The following is a 17143-nucleotide window of genomic DNA, read 5'->3' as shown; positions in this document are numbered from 1 at the left end:
GTTTTTGCGAAAATGCAAAAATATTTGGACTGAAAAAACATACTGAGTCCTATTTCTTGTTTTGCCAGATGCTGATTTTCAGTGTAAATGCCCAGCTGGTTATTCCGGAGAGAAGTGCCAGGTGCCACCAGAACAAGGTTAGAATCTTATTGTTTTATTTGGCTATCAATGATCAACGGTTCTTTAAGATGCCAATGATGCAGTCTGTTGTACCTATTTTGTGAAATACCTTACTTCCTTAAAGTTCATTTTCACACATCCAGAACCCTCCCACGACTTCATTTCCGATCACTACTAAACCAAAGGTGATCAATGGTGGAATAAGTTAGGAGTTGTCTGGAATCCATCCTACTCTAACTGCAGTTCGATCCGCATCTTCTGATCGCATCTACGACGAACAGTTCCCGAGTTTGATTTGTCCAAATTCGTAGTCGGCTGGCAAAGACGAATTTCAAAGGCTAGTGGGCAAATTCGCCAACTGAATCCAAACGACAGATGGCTTTGCTTACCCACTGACTTCCATCCATGGTCCTGAGAAGGTCGGGAGTTCTTTGTCAGCTATTTGTGACAAAATACTTTGTCCTTAGTCTTGAAAGTTAAGTGGACAGTTGCCTTGGTCTATACGTCAATATTTCTAAAGGATTGCTGCACGACGTTCCTAACGACATGAGACGGTCCGTCTGTCAGTGACACCACTACCTTGAGAACCGCTACCTTGGTATCGGTGTAGGTAGAAAACCTCTTCCAGCCATTTCATGGACAGTGGGCACTTTCATCCCAAACTGGGCGTCAGGGGGTTAGTCTATGCTGAAAAGCAGCAAATACCTTTGAAAGGCAAAAAAGGCACCGCTGAATAGTTGAAGGGGGTCCTTTTGGAGCCAATTAAAATCTGCTGCCCGATTCGTGAAAGCTGTGCTATGCATCTGTTCTACAGTCATACCAAGGTAGAATCGGCCAACAGTGTCTTGAAGATGATTGTTGTATAGCTTACAGATTGGGCTAGTACTAATAGTAGGTCTGCTTTCTACAAGTCAATGCAGCTGAATGTAATCTGTAACTTTAAGTGAGCACAGGGAAAAAGAGGTAGTCAAAGCCACTACCAAATGTGTACACTATCACGTTGTACCTTAGTCTTCTATATCATGTCATATCATATCATATCATATCAGGTCTGGTAGGACTCTGGCCGCTAAGCCAGCGTCACGGTGCAGACGACACTAGCCGTTTCGGTAACCATGGAAACGCCTCAGGCATCCAGCTCGCGGAAGGGCCCCTGGACGACAGCGAAGGCGCTTTCTACTTCGCGGGAAACTCCAGCTCGTTCGTAGAGATCCCCAACAACGGTGCGCTGGACGTGCTGGACGCCTCTGTCACGGTGCTGGCGCACGTGTATCCCATGGGGGAGTCCGGTCTGGTCGTGAACTATCCCGTCAGCAGTGAAGGGTGCACTCTCTGGCAGCTGGCCAATAACAGCTTGTTCGGGAGGTACGTCACCTCCAGGTGCAGGCAGCTGTTGATCGCTAGCCTCGAATCCAGTCTTGTCGCCAGGCTGAAGGGGTAGCGACCACTCGAAGCGCAGTCGTAACAAGACTGGATTACAGGCTAGTTGATCGCGTTGCCATGCCAAACATATCAGTCATCGCAAAGTTACCCTTGGGTCAGTGAACTGTAAAAAAAACACATTTAAATTAAGGAGAAACAACTGAGTATTCCCGGCAATGGCTAACATGATATGGTCAGTAGGAGTTTTGCACATCGTCCAATCTGCTTGGTAATAAAAAAAAAAAAAGAATGTAACTTTGGCGTATACACGCTTAACACGTTTTGGTTATACCTCAGTGCTTGCATATCAACCAACATATCACTATTATAGAATTGTAGTGGGTTACGAAAGAAGAGAATATTAAAACAGCTGGAGGAAGTAGAAGCATAAACCTTAATGCTGTATGTCCCATCGTTGTAGCTTTGCGCTGGACCCAACCGTCCTGACGGCCAGCGTTCTCAGGCCTAACAAGTGGAACTATGTCGGCGTGACGTATGACGTCACGTCCGGGGAGACCAAGCTGTGGCATCAGGGAGTGGCCGTTGACAGCGAGCCAATAGGAAACACGGAGCTCAACATCAGCGGACCAATCAGATTGGGGTACAGAGATGGGGATCTTGAGTCGAGAGCGTTCCATGGGAGAATCGCCTGTCTTCAGATCTACAACTACGCTTTGGAACAGCGGCAGATTCGGGCAGCACGACATGCTTGCGATGGTGAGAAGACAGAAAGGCGATATTCGCAAGTAGCGCTTTCAGACGTAGGAGCTCTATGTGCGCATCTTACCTGTGTCGCGGATCGGCAGCTGAATGTGCTACTTACTGCCTTACTGACCAACTCTACGCTCGAGTAAGAAGCAACATACCGCGGAGTCTTCGTCGCTACAAGTGTACAGTGTTTGTCCCCACCTAGCGGCAAGACGATAGAACAGTTGCCATAGAATAAAACTCACACGCTTTTAAAGACGACGCAATGACTGACAAGCAATGCATCTAGCTTCATGAGAAAACGTCTTCTCATACAATTTCAATAGACCACGCCTTACCACTAAGAAATAAACTTTTAGTGTCTTAATAAAGTCTTAACCAAGCAGTCTCTTGTCTTTGTACGTTGCCTTTGCAATGTTGACTACCAACAGACTTTGGTAACAATGTTTGTTTGTGCTGCTGATTACGTTTGTCTACTGACATCTGTCTGCAATAGAATATCTTTAGTGCAGCCATGTGCTGATCATTTTGTACTTAAAATAACTTGTTGGGGCCGAATTAGGTTAAGATTTTTCCTTGCCGTCAGAATACGTTGCACATGGTAATTTTCGCTTTCATTGTCGTGTTTTTGGAAACATAATGGCGCAAGTTGATTTCTAATCAAAACTGTCATGGCCGCTGTTTTGGCGCAGGCGCACTACCGGAAGTGACGGTGACGTGTGAAGGGCAGGAGCTGAAGCTGAGCTGCGGCAGTCTCACCAGACCCTTCATCTACGTGGAGTACGCCAGCTACGGGCGCTCAGGCATGGGCTGTGGGGGAGTCAGCGATAACTTCAGCCTCAACTGTTCAGCCCAGGGCACACTTCACATAGTTCGTAACAGGTGAGGCAAACTGTGCTAAACTTTCAACCAATCACGCCCACGTTTATTTTTGGCGACGCCTCGGACGCGGAGTTATATTTTACCCAATGCTGGTAGTTGATGATATGTTAAGAAATGGAACGAATCAAATGATTCATTGACACCTTTTAGTTTTACCAAATCTGAAAGACACCACTACATTTTACCCCCAGTAACTTGTTTGAGTTGCATTTCATAAGGTACAAGCTGTATAAATTGAGGCTATGCTGAACTGCACAGAAAGTCAGATACATATAATACTTAACTGACCATTCTTATTTTCCAGGTGTAACGGCCTACCTGAGTGTTCGATGGTAGCTGATGACACCATTTTCGGTGACCCATGCCCAGGCACACATAAGTACCTGGAAGTTCGGATGAAATGCGTGGCGGGTGAGTTTAGACGATTTCGTGACTCCCAATTCCTTCTTGCCAAATTATTAACTAATCATAATTCTTTCAGGACAATTCGACCAGGTAAGAAAAAAGAAAACATGGTGTTTTCTCATTTTCTTTATTGAACTACATGTATATCGTTTAGAAAAGAAATATCTATATTCGATACATCGAATTGGCTGTGCAAATTTAATCAACTATCTAGCCAGTGGAATCCCGTTCATTTCAGGCTTATTTACCTTTCCAAGTGTACATTTTCGTACAAGCATATCTCTGAAAACCTGAACTTCACTATATAAAGATCTAGATACACAGTATACATTCTATGATATAGGATATTTTGTTGATAGTGCAATAAGTTCAGATGAAGTCGTATCTCAAAGGGATGATACTGGACTTCACATTAACCACATGCAAAGAAATAAGACGTCAAGATCAACGATATAGCTGAAATGAATGCCCCATGTACCCACTGTCCTAACGATGTTTTAAACTGTATGTAGGTCCACCAGAGGGTTATGCGCCTGCGCCGACTGAGCTGCTGACGTCACCTGCAACATTCCACACCAACTTACCTCCCACCGTAACCGCCACGAGTGGACCCCCGATCACGAGTTAGCAACGCCATTCCATATTCATGTGTTTTGCTTTAATAACACTGCTTAACAATGCTTTATTGATGGTAAATTTTCAAAGTTTATTCCAATCAAAATTTGAAGACTTCAGAAGTGGTTGTATGAGAGGTGTTAAAGATAGGTGCAAGTTAAAGCAGGCACTGTAATAAACTCATTGGCCAAAATAAACCTGTAACAAAGGATTTTCAAAATACGAAAAAGAATTGAGGTGAACTTCACTAACACCTCAACATGTGGAGAATGAGTTTTAGTAAGGACTATTTGGCGAAGTTAACACTTAACTCGTTACATGATACAGCGCATGTCATGTGCATAAATTTTGTTGTTTTTCATGAACACTACACTGACCATTTCAGCATCTATAACCTCATTGTCTTGTGCCTTCAAATTTCATGATGCTACTGCTATGCCCCCTTCATTGTAGCTAGATGTTGCTATTTTCCCTTGGGAGTGAACTCATTTCTTTCATAGTCCAGATTCCCTTTCCTTGTCAACTGTCATTTCACACAATGTCACAGCTCAATCTTCATTACACTCTTCATTTCATGTAGTTGGTAGTCTTTTGGTATGTTTAGTCGTTCAATAGAATCCTGATTATTTCCTACCTTTTTGTAAATTCCAGATGTTGTGGTGAACAGTACAACTTCCGAAAATACTACTACCGCTATGGATGTTACTTCTATACGTGAGAGCTGATTCCCCCTCTTCTTTCTCCTATGTTTTCAACTTATCTTTTATGTTATGTTTGCAGTCTACGCTGTTAGTTTAGTTGTGGCTGTGGACAGTTCTGTGAATCCTTACTAGTCTCTCTCTGTGTAAGAAGTTTGTGGTTCTATCAGGAAGTAACCTCTTCTTTTCTCTTTCTATGTTACGGGTTTTGGACAAGGTTTTATAACCACAGGTGCTTTGTGGATGTGGTGCAAGACATAGTGGTGTATTAATGAAGCAGCAAGCAATATACACGGTACATCAACTGTAGCAAAAAGAATTCTTATTTCTTTTTTCTTCCTATTTCTTTTGTCCAAAACACAGTACCAACTGGCGTTACAATGACTACTGAGTCCAAATGCCCGGCCACGCGGAAGAGAAATATCCTGTGGCCAGCAGCTTCTAGGGGAGAATGGTCCTCTCAGCCTTGTCCCAATGGAACTGTGGGTAAGTTGCACTTACACATTTTGCTCTAGATTCCCACAATGCTTTAGGTCGATCAGAATTGTGGGCTTGTTGCACTTTCAGCTTTCGGTGCTGTTGTCTGTTTTTGATGTACATAGCAATTGTTGAAGTTCCTTACGGAACAAAAATAAACAAAATTTCAAGACAACCAATTATCATTGAGGTAATAAAACCTGTTTTACAACATGTTAAATTGTAGGCACAGCTCGATGGTTCTGTGAGGGACCGAGATGGAAAGGGGAACCAGACTTAAGTGACTGTACGTCGCCCTGGGTGAATGAGCTGTACGATCTGGTAAGCGTCACACAAATTTCTGAGACGACGTTCGACTTGGTAATCTTATTACGTGCCCTAGTGCAAGTAAAATATCCACGTAAGCTATTTGTTATCGCACTAGGAGTAGTAGTAGGAGTAGTAGCAGTAGGAGTAGTACAGTATCTGATTATACTGTAGCCTGACTAAAATCAAGCCCCTAGCGGCCGGCCCTACAATTGCCGCCACCCGTAGGGGGGAGGGGGTCATTAAGCCCAGCCGGCGAGAGCTTGTGTAAACACAGGCTAATTATACTGCTGCTGGGATCCCTGACATGGGGGGGGGGGGGGGGGGCAACAGTAGGCTAATAGTGTAAAAAAAATGCCTCCGTTCCTAAGGCGTCGCCAAAATGCCTCCGCCAAAGTATCAATCCGTGTGTTGTTTTCTTCAATACGCCAGCTGAACGCAGGGGGTCCGGCAGGAGACATCCTTGCTCTCGTATCGGGTAACCTCATCAACCAGGGCAAGGTGTACGGTGGTGACGTCATCAAGAGTATTGACCTGCTGAACGTGCTGGTGCAGCGGCAGGAGGAGCAGCTCGTCAACATGACTCAGGAAGAGAGGAAGGGCACGGTCTCCAACTTCACACAGGTGGGAGATTAGATAGCATTCTTAGCATGAAAGCTCAGCCTTGTTCACGGAATGGACCCGATTACTGTACGGAACGTGACGTAGGAGACACGTGACTGCAGCAGAGGGTCGCAAAACCCAGATAACCTATGTCGCCCCCCGTCTCTGTTCAGCGGTGGGCGCGACTTGAAAAACGTGCCCAAATAATGACAGTACGTAAACGTATACAAGGATACGTCTGTGGTCAACCAAAAATTACAACTATCCATGTTTATGCAGTCGACATTTTTCTATTTTTTCAACGGTTTTGCTTCAGGAAATATTGTTACCTGCAAAGATATATCTCTGCTCAAGAGTAATACTGTATTTCCAACAGAATTTGAAACTAATCTATCACGTTATTTTTCTAATAAAGACGATGACCCTTTGTGGAAGTACGCTGCTGAGGAGTGACATAGGCAGCGCCTGGGACGACATTCCAGAGGTTAGTGCCAATCATCTGTAGAAAATATGTGTTCATAGTTCATACAACCAGTCTTTCAATGACATAATTGCTGCACTTCTTGATGTCATTATGTTTTGTGCTCATGATCGATGATGGCATCTTCACAAACATGTGCATGAGGTATGCCGGTATATTGCTTGGACTTTCGTTACCGGCATGTCTTCGTTCTTGTTCTTTTACCTTATTCTATGTTGTATCTATAGGACAACAGGTCCCAGGTTGCAACCGGAGTCATCAACAGTGCCGAAGGGTCTGGGTTCCTGGTAGCAAAGTCATTGCCGGACGAATCCTTCTCTTCCGTCCAAGACAATTTAGGTATGGCGATTTCTCAAACTATACTAAGGATCCACGTATAAAAAAGTGTCAGGAAAGGTGTATTAGATGTATATATCATTTAGTTCTGACAAACAATGCAAATCATAGTGTCGGTCATTTAGTCGTTTTAAAACATGTTTTTCTGGTTGTCAGTCTTGGAAGTTCTACCCGCCACCGGAGATACCCGACGATTCCCGAGTGGACTGTCTTCGGAGTGGAATGACGTCACGGACAGCGTGTCTCTTCCAGCGACCAATCAGCAAGTCGTAGCCCTTCTGTATAACGACTCCCTCGGCACGTATCTGAAGCCCAAAGACGCCGATAGGACAGTCAACTCTCGGGTCATCTCAGCATCTCTCGGAAACGGAAGCACGCCCGGACAACTCGGTGACAACCAGAAAGTGACAATTGTTCTACAGCACACAGACGTAAGGCCAGCTGCAATTATCAGGGTTTTCTATGGGCTTGACATTTGTGTTGTTGTTTTTTTAGGACATTGATGCTGAGTATAGAAATACTGCTTGGCTGAGATAATTATTTCCAAAATTTTTAATGTCTTTTCTGAAATCTTTGTTTTTCGTCATTTTCAGGCTCAAAACGCATCCGTCCGAAATCCGACTTGTTCGTTTTGGAACTTCTCCAATGGGTATGATTTCTTCAACGTTACTTTAAAATTTTTCATTTTACACTATGATTCACCATCACAATTTGTTATGTATGATCATAAGAAGCTTCAATTGATAACATTACTCCCCAATCAACAGAGGTTTATTACGCACATTTTTCTTCACTTTCCAGTGGCTTTTGGTCTAGCAAGGGTTGTATTAAAGCGAAGGAAAGCAATGACACTCATACGATCTGTGAGTGCGATCATCTCACCAACTTTGCTATTCTGATGGACATCTCAGGACAAGGGGTATGTAAATAGGCTCAGTATGACATACAATATTTACTTTTCTGCTACTTGTGGTAACATCCTTGACCAGAGAACGGTATTTATTGAAACATTGATGATGTAGCTACAATGTTGTAGATTACTGGGCTTACATTCATTATGACACATTTTTTGTCAGGATAACGTTTTGCAGTTTTTTCATAGGGGCGACAATGTTGTATAATTTTTTTCCAGTTTACTGAAGCAGACAGGTTCGCCCTGAGCATCATCACGTGGGTCGGCTGCATCATCTCCATCGTGTGCCTCGTCTTCGCCATCTGCATCTTTCTCGGATCAAGGTAGGGCGGAGATGTTTCATCTTTGAGAAACATGGATTGTATTCACATAGAAAGTTAGAGGGACAAAACTACCACTGAAGATGGTCTTCCTATACTATAGCATAATATGATAGTTACAGACTAGCCTCGTTTTGGTGCAATGACCCGGACGACCCCGGGAAATCCAAAATGTCCGCCGTAACTGGATTGAGGCATATTAGAACTTACCTCTGCCTGAATAAGTCGATGGAATTGGAAGTCTTGCTGTTTGTTTTTTCATATTGCAAGAGTCCTTCTATTTCACATATGGCCAATTCTACCATGCATTTAATTCAATATTCACACTTAAATGATGAAGATAGATATCAATGGTACAGAGATGAAAGTTAGGCTGATGTACGACCATGTACGCACAAACCCTACTCTTGGTAGGCTCTATCTGATTAGCCTTGACGAATATGGTCTTGAGCATTCATATTATAGTGTTTGTTTGAGTGATTTTACCTTTGAAACCAATAACAATACTAAAGCTGGTGGCCCTGCACGCTGTAGCATTCAGATATCTGTCAACACAAGATGATGAGACACTACATGGAAGTTGGTGTTCTCCACATAGGACGCGCAATGTAGCTAGCTGTCATACATACACTGCCGCCCTAAGGTTCAATTCCCAACATGCAAGAGGGATACTTTGCCATTTCGTAAAAAAGTACATGCTTATCTATACTGTTTGTCTTCCGCCAATTGCACGCCAGAGGGCGCCATTATCTCATGGAGGGAGATAAAGAAAGGTGACGATAGCAGCCGTCCGTACTGAGTGTTTTCCGTTGCTTTCCCCGCACAGTTGTCCGTCAGTCACCCCGTAGGTCCGCACCGCGCCCATTGCCATGTAGGCTTAGACACAGTTAGACGTCGGAGCTGATATCAGTAGTAGCTTGTCGTGTTTTAGTCACTTTAATGTTTGAATGTTAGCTCATAGTCCACTGCATGGTGACTTTGGCGTTTTAATTTGTGAATGTCACCAAACGTGTCCTGTGGTTGTGGTTGAAACTTGTAGGTCACGCGTTTTTTTTTTTCATTATTGGTTCCATGCCTATTATGATGTCTGTTGCCATTACTATTGCAATACACAAGGGCATCACTGCAATGTTTACCTTTCAAACCATCTTATATTTCAATGAGCGGAGAGCGCATTGGCGCTGTACAAAATGCCACAAAACTAACACAACTTGATGCTGAATCTGCCTTTACAACTGCGTTTCAACGAGTAATTTGAACACGACACTCAAATTTGATACAACTTTTGACAGAAACTTTGAATCGCTTTTACACTCAAAAGTCGTGAGTTTGCCAATCGAACGGCGCGACACAAGGCACAATCCGTACCTTTGTTGTTACACATGTCCGCCATCTTTTTCCAGACGTGTCCGTTGTCAGCGGACTGTTATCCACGCCAACCTGTGCATCTGCTTACTGTTGGCTGAAGCGCTGTTTTTGGCGGGAGTCGACAGAACAGAGAATAAGGTAAAATTGGAATCATTGCATGCTTAGAGATTGGGAGTACACACTGTAGCCTAGGGTGAAGCAGGAGCATTGCCATGACAACACGCATGCGTACTGTGTGCGATCAGGCCTATGTTGTCATGGTAACAATGCTGTTTTCCCATAGTGCCCTGAATCTCCCAGTATGCAATGGGTTCCTTAAACCACAAAGCATGAGGATTGTGGGTACGACACTGATTCAGAAAAATGCCATTCACTAAGTGAGAGAGCCTGTTTATTAATGTTTTTCAAATAAATCATTCTGATACTAAAAACAAACTTGTACTATACGTTAACATTGTTATTCCTATATAGAATTATCTTAAAGTTTTCGATCTAATCTTTTCGCCAGGTTGCCTGTGAAGTGATCGCTGTACTTCTCCACTACCTTTTCCTGGCCTCTTTCACATGGATGTGTCTGGAGGGAGTCCAACTCTACATCTTACTCATCAAAGTCTTCAAGACGCAGAGATCAAGAATGGTCTACTTTTATTTGTTCGGATACGGTACGACATAGCATATTGTATCTTTGAAGATGGTCACATTTGTGTATATCTTATGGTCTTCTTGCATGGTCTTTGGATTTGAAAAAAAAGATCACAAAAACAGTTGTTGACATATTGGCGTGTCCGTACCTGTACCTGTATAACCAGTATGACCACCCTTTGGCGTAACACACAAGCTTGTTTGTTACATTTTATGGAACGACCTGCCACAACAAATATTTGCATATCTGCTAGTAACTACTGACCTAACTACTGACGTGTTTTTTATTGCGCAGGAGTTCCAGCACTGCTGGTTGGAGTATCGGTTGCTGTGAACTACTCGGACGATTTGAACGGATACGTCACAGACAGATAGTACTGATCTTTTTATTTTTTTTTTGTACAGCCCATTAGCATAATCATATTATTTTAGTTGATGAAAAACGCATTATAAAGTATACTTACATTTTTTTGTATCGTCGAGGTCGCCATGAACGCTGTATAGGTCCAAGTAAAAATAGGACTTTTTCATTTCACATTATTGTACCTATTATGTACCTTTAAAATCACAGCGGTTCTTTTTAAAAAATTGATAGTACATGTAAATGAAATTTATGTGTTCTTGCATTATCCGTTATTCATGTTTCGTGTTTTATTTTTTTGCAGCTGCTGGTTAAATGCCCAAATGTTCTTTATATGGAGCTTCGTTGGGCCTGCGCTCTTAATCGTATTGGTAAGTCGACGATTGAAAACCATGTTTATCACCTATGTTCTTCTATACCGTGCGGTGACTGTTTAAATGCTAAGTTGCTGACGTTTTTTATTCATTCTATATCATACATGTTGTACTTACATGGTTTACTTAATGACAAAGCTCAATTCCTAAATTCTGAATGTTTGACGCACCTTTTAAACATTTCCCCCTTTCAGATAAATTTCGGGTTCCTGATCATAGCACTGAGAGTCGTGTACAGTCACAAGTCTGGCAAGAAAATGAAGCATTTTAAAACCGGAACAAAGTTCAAGTAAGTTCTAGACATTATGCAAGTGCCCACTATACTAATTGTAGTGTTATCATGTCATTATGAAGTCATATTTAAGAAAATATATGATTTCAGCCGCCCTATTTTTACTCTCATAACAACATGTAATCCTTTGACATTTATTGGCGTATTCATCTCACTTGTTATCCTTTTTTCTTTTACAGTGTTAAGAAAAAAGTATAACAAGTGAGATTCAACGTTAATATGTGAGAGGTAACGTTAATTGTGTGAGCGGGAACCTCTCAATTATAGGATGTAATTTTGGTATACATTGCAATTATTGAATCTACAGTACTTGTAATATAATCATGTGTTAACTAGCATGCCTGTTTCTATATTCTTGTTGTATCTCATTAGAAAGTAATGGAATAATTAACGTCACTCGGTATTTGATACAATTTATGCATATGCTCCGTAATTAACATAACTCGGTATTTGCAGGTCTTGGATCCGGGGTTCCCTGACATTACTGTGTCTGCTGGGTGTGACATGGGTGTTTGGGGTACTGTACCTGGACAGGGGGACCATAGTGTTCGCCTACGTCTTCGCCATTACTAACTCATTACAGGTAAGATATCCACAAACACCATCCTTGATAAAAGAATATAATGCATCGTTGTGTAGACAAACTGATAATCTGAATTTCACAAAACGTTTACAGTAACGTTTTATAAGTAGTAACTGTTGTAAATATTATTAGTTGTAATAATTATAATAATGTGACAAAACTACAATTCTATATAAGGTATGACGTTTTCAGCTTGTTGAGTTTTTGAGCGTATTTTTCTAAATCTCTACTTTTCTTATCAGCTATATGCAATTGCATATGGTTGTCTTATTAACGTTATTGATTTGTTGTTGCAGGGCCTGTTTATCTTTATATTTCACTGTCTACTAAACGAAAAGGTAAGTACAGAAAATATCACTTAGCAAACGTAAACACGATGTCAAACATTTTCTGAAATGTCTTGCAACCAATGGCTTATTCCGTGTTCCCCACCCATACTGAGTCTTTCAAAGGCAACTTTATAGGATAGTTACAGCGGAATTATGTTATACTTTCTGAATTGGCTATTAATCTTGGAAGGTGATCTTCTTGAGATATTGAATGATAGCGTGCCTTTCCAGGTCCAGGGCGAGCTGATCCGATGTTTCGCCCAGTGTTCGTGTTGTCCTGAGTTCCTCCGACAGAAGTACTTAGAGAGAGGCTCGGGAACATTCGTACATCACAGCGGGCAGTCCCACCGGCTACATCAGGTAACAGCCCCCCATTCTCATGCTAAGTCGAGATGTAATTTCGAACACAAATATTGGACTGTCCAAGTCCGGTCTTTGTCAAGGAATAAGCAATCCGCCACTTCTGTGACGTCACGTTTTGCTATTAGAACGTGTGACATAGAAGTGGTGGAATGCTATTTCCTGGACAAAGACCAAAAGTTCTTCATACTGTTTTAGTATCAAGAGTTCAATATTTCGTTTCATTTCTCTGTTACAGAACACGCTGAAGACGGACTCCTCCGGCAGTACTAACTCCACACGGCTGAACAACACGTTAGACAACCATAAGGTTCCACTGGCCATGACAAACGGCATCAAACGCAGAAATATGGACGTAACCATCCCCGGTAAGTAACTCATTTTGTAGTCCAAACCCTATGTGTTGATAGCCCACTGACAAGATTTGTATGATAGTCGTTTATGACGTCATGTATCCGTGTATAGTTTTATCATATTTATCACGTCACTGAATTAAGACACTATTTTACACAACTGTTGTTTTATTCCCACCGACGTTTTGGTGATAGTGTACCACCTTCCTTATACCCCCTCACATTAGGCGAAAATCGATCGGACGACGAATCTGCGAGCTCTAAATTACGAGAAGGCATGACCCTGCTGCCGACGAAGAAATGGCAGAGTTCCCCCCTTCCCGTCAGGGTCATGCCTCCTCGTACTTTAGAGCTCGCAGACTCATCGTCCGATCGATTTTGGCCTAGTGTGAGGGGGGGTATTACGGTGATTCTGAGCAAGCAATAGTTTGGAATCTGGTCTTCTTACTGAGCCAAATTTTCACTGGGATGTTTGTTCGGGTTAAATGAACTACGAGTACATGCGTACTGTTGGGTGTGCTACCGTTTTGCACTTTTCTTGCACTCTCTTCCAATGCACTCTTCTCACCTTCACACTTCCTCTTCTCCTCTGCTGCCACTTCTGTATCTGTAAAGAAGAAACCATTGAGGAAGTTGAAGGCACAAAACAGAAACGTGGGAAGAAAGGTATATCTGTCTGTTGCATAACCCAACTAATGATAACTGTCCGCTGTATCAAACCGTTGTCATTCTTTCCTGCCTTCTTTAATACTTCACATTCACTATTCATACTTATAGTTGGGAGTTTCAGTGTTGAAAATTTATTTTAAAACTCATTTGGCCTGAATCTAGCAGGCCTGTACGTTCTTAACTTGCGCTGTTCATCATTATCATTTCGAAGCATTTTGTGAATATCATCATAATTTCATCATAATAATAGACTTGAGTTCATATGTAAGCAAATAGAAAATGCATACGTAGACAAATGGGAAAATACAAGCTGGTACGTTTATGAATTAACATTTAAAAGTAGGAACAATGTATCTTGACCAAGGTTGAATCCATTCATTCTGTCTTGTTACTGTACTGCACATACATGTATCTATGTCTTTGCATCCATGTTGAATCAGCTTCTCTTGTTCCTGTCCTGTATTCTAACTCACTATTTCTTGCCTTCATGTCCCACTCCCAGCCGAGTACAAATTAAGAAGAGTGTATCGCCGCCGAGAGACTAGTTACCCAGTGGAACTAGATTCATATTCAAGTGCGAGTACGTACAATAACAGAACACGTCTTTGTGGGTATTTTGTGGCTTTTGGTGGCGACGAGGGGCATACAGTGAATTTAAGGTTATATTTCTGCATGGATGGAAGGTGTGGGAATATATGTTTCCATGGTTGATACACAGTCGTCATGCGTGTTTGTTCAAAATGACACTGACACTGCGGGTTGTTCGGAACCCCTGAACACCTGAACACTACTGCCCCGATAGCGAGTTCAGCACCAAGGACAGGGGAGGTCGGGTGTTGTAAGGAGGAGGTGTGCGGGCCGGGGATGTACTTGTTCGAGCGTCCTTGGTTCGAGGGTGGCGTTAGCACTAAAAATAAGCGCTTGTATCAAGGACGTTATATAATGTCCTTGCTTGTATTTATCATTACAGCGGATGAGTAATGGTTTGTTTGTGGTCGTATATTCATATTTCTGGCATGTTCTTTTGCCGTTCTTTTTTCGTTAGATAATAAAGCCGCACTCTCTCGTTCGCTTTAAAAAGTACTTCTAGTCCATATCCATCCGCTTGACGCGTTCACATTTTGTCAGTTTAATTGGTTTTGTTAACGTTTGTGGGGGTTTACTTGACAGTACAATACATTGGAAATAGCAAGCTATATCACAATACACCATATGCAAAGTACAGACACCTCCTGCCATTCTACTGTGACCAAGTACTTGCCCGATGGGTAACATGATTCTTTCCTGTACACATTTCAGGGCACCAGGCAGTCCTCCCCCCGATAGAGTCCAAGCCGTATGAAAAGGGCACGTACTACCCACATCCGGGGTACCGGGAGTTCTCGCACAGCTGGGAGATGATCAGTCTGCCTGGGAAGAACCATCCTGCCAGTCCGTACAGGGGGGAGGTACGGAACGGCGCGGTTAACTTCCAGATAGACATCTAAACAGTGTAATCACAACATTCATCCTTCTTCCAAATAAATGGCAGCCAAAGACACAGAATGAAACCAAGCTATGATAGTATACTACTATATAAATGGTAGTGATATTTTATGTTTTACACATTCCAATTATTTTGGGTAAAATGCAAAATGTACATCTAATCGGGAAATATTTTTACTTGTAATATGAATACACAAGACTCAGAAATATGCTGAAGTATCGGATCCCATGACTGCTAATATGTACCGAATGTAGAGGTAGGACTATAGGGATACTTATGGATACAAATACATGTACATTCTGTGTGCTATTCCATTTTCAACATTGAAACAGGGTGGACAATATATATCATGTGCCATATTGAAGAAGTAATTGTTACATATTATATATTACGAGTTTGTATATAACACCAGCACCTGGGCAATATTTATCTGCTGTAGACCCCATAGCGTCAAAAATTTGTGAAAATATGATATGCCAAGTATAAAATCGACACAATCACAGAAATCAGTAATGTAAGTTGTACCAAATACAGTGCAGGCATTGTGAAATTTCATGCCACATAGAAATGCATTAAAAATAGACAAAAAGACATAAAAAGATAAATAAGCTTGCCAAACGTTGTAGATGTCATTTACTAAGACGCATTATCATAGTTTGTACAGCTCCATCGTAAACGATGTATACCTGTAAATATGTTTGTAATGTGATGATCAATGTTGTGTAGAATAGCGTGTATGATAAATGTCATACCATGTACTAGTACCTATCTTTACAAATCATAATGTTTACTTTATCTATTCTCATGTGTTGTTATAGTATGCATATATCAAATTGTGTTAGTAGATGTATTCGAGTACTCTATCTATAGATGTGATATGGAAAAACAAGATTGAACTATTTTCATCTTAATCCTGTACATATGATACTATAAACTATACCCGAACCAAGTCTGGTATTTCACAAAATGATACATGAGGAATCCAAGAAACCGCTTCAGATTACTAGTATTCAAGAATTCTCTGTTTTCCCTCTAGTGTACGTATAACTGTAGCATGGGTTACTGTGAAACTGTGCAAACTTGTGCAATTCTTATATAGAGTTATTACCAACTGCAATAAGAAAAAAATGCATCCGTATGATATTAAACACTGTTGAGTGAGACTATAGAATATGACAGATTCTTACAGTGATATAGTTTCTTCAAGAGACGCAACTTCTCTCTGCATGCAGTGTGAATAGTACCGTGGCCGATATCAACAATGTGCAACACACTTACTTTTCTGCTCAAGACACTTACTTTTCTGCTCAAGACACTTACTTTTCTGCTCAACACACTTACTTTTCTGCTCAACACACTTACTTTTCTGCTCAACACACTTACTTTTCTGCTCAACACACTTACTTTTCTGCTCAACGCACTTACTTTTTTCTGCGTGAGACACTTACTTTTTTCTGCGCGAGCCACTTACTCTTCTGCGCGAGCCACTTACTCTTCTGCGCTGCACTTACTCTTCTGCGCTGCACTTACTTACTTTTCCTGTGGTGCGCACCCCTCCCTTTATCAATGGATGGTCCCTGAATCAGGCCAAAGGTCACAAAGACCGCATAAAATGTAGTATTGACCGCATGTCAATCCTAAATTATCCTCCTTCGGATGACCCTTACCCTAGCGCGTTTTTGTGGATTCAATTTAATTCTTTTTGGTCTTTAGTATAGCATTTTGACAATGCAGATCGATAACGACAAGTCTCGATTTGATCATCACAACATCGCGTTTTGTTGCCATCACAACGTATTGTCAACTTTGAAAACAAATGCGTTTCTGGCGCGCAGCTTTAAACTTTTATTTACCAGGGTTTACCTAAACCAGGCAGAGGCTCTTAACTCCTCTGTAGATAGGAGTAAGAAGGCAGGTAGGCCTTGGTAGCTCCTCTGTCCAGAATTCGGCGTCTGTTTAGTAATAAATAGCCAAGTTGCCGCACGTAATGTTTTGGTGGGAGCACTGAATTTTACTACCCGGATCCGTACTAACTTTGGA

General features: G+C 41.7%; 1 protein-coding gene across 1 annotated transcript in view; it reads left to right on the top strand.

Moving 5' to 3' along the window:
* Positions 1-17143, top strand: part of LOC118431833 (adhesion G protein-coupled receptor L2-like) — a gene marked incomplete in the record, with an annotated part of 40230 nt that overhangs the window by 22108 nt on the left and 979 nt on the right. Inside the window, 27 exon segments of the mRNA XM_035843220.1 lie at positions 69-137; positions 1170-1485; positions 1964-2259; positions 2943-3132; positions 3437-3543; positions 4050-4160; positions 4804-4866; positions 5214-5336; positions 5554-5648; positions 6066-6257; positions 6652-6720; positions 6945-7056; positions 7210-7484; positions 7647-7702; positions 7855-7972; positions 8186-8289; positions 9690-9792; positions 10163-10316; positions 10592-10670; positions 10962-11028; positions 11226-11320; positions 11780-11906; positions 12203-12244; positions 12467-12595; positions 12834-12963; positions 14120-14197; positions 14917-16299. Of these exon segments, the coding sequence (XP_035699113.1) occupies positions 69-137; positions 1170-1485; positions 1964-2259; positions 2943-3132; positions 3437-3543; positions 4050-4160; positions 4804-4866; positions 5214-5336; positions 5554-5648; positions 6066-6257; positions 6652-6720; positions 6945-7056; positions 7210-7484; positions 7647-7702; positions 7855-7972; positions 8186-8289; positions 9690-9792; positions 10163-10316; positions 10592-10670; positions 10962-11028; positions 11226-11320; positions 11780-11906; positions 12203-12244; positions 12467-12595; positions 12834-12963; positions 14120-14197; positions 14917-15104 (3488 nt within the window).

This window comes from Branchiostoma floridae, chromosome 15 (genome assembly GCF_000003815.2).
Source record: "Branchiostoma floridae strain S238N-H82 chromosome 15, Bfl_VNyyK, whole genome shotgun sequence".
NCBI lineage: Eukaryota > Metazoa > Chordata > Leptocardii > Amphioxiformes > Branchiostomatidae > Branchiostoma > Branchiostoma floridae.
This window is presented reverse-complemented; position numbering and strand designations above follow the sequence as displayed.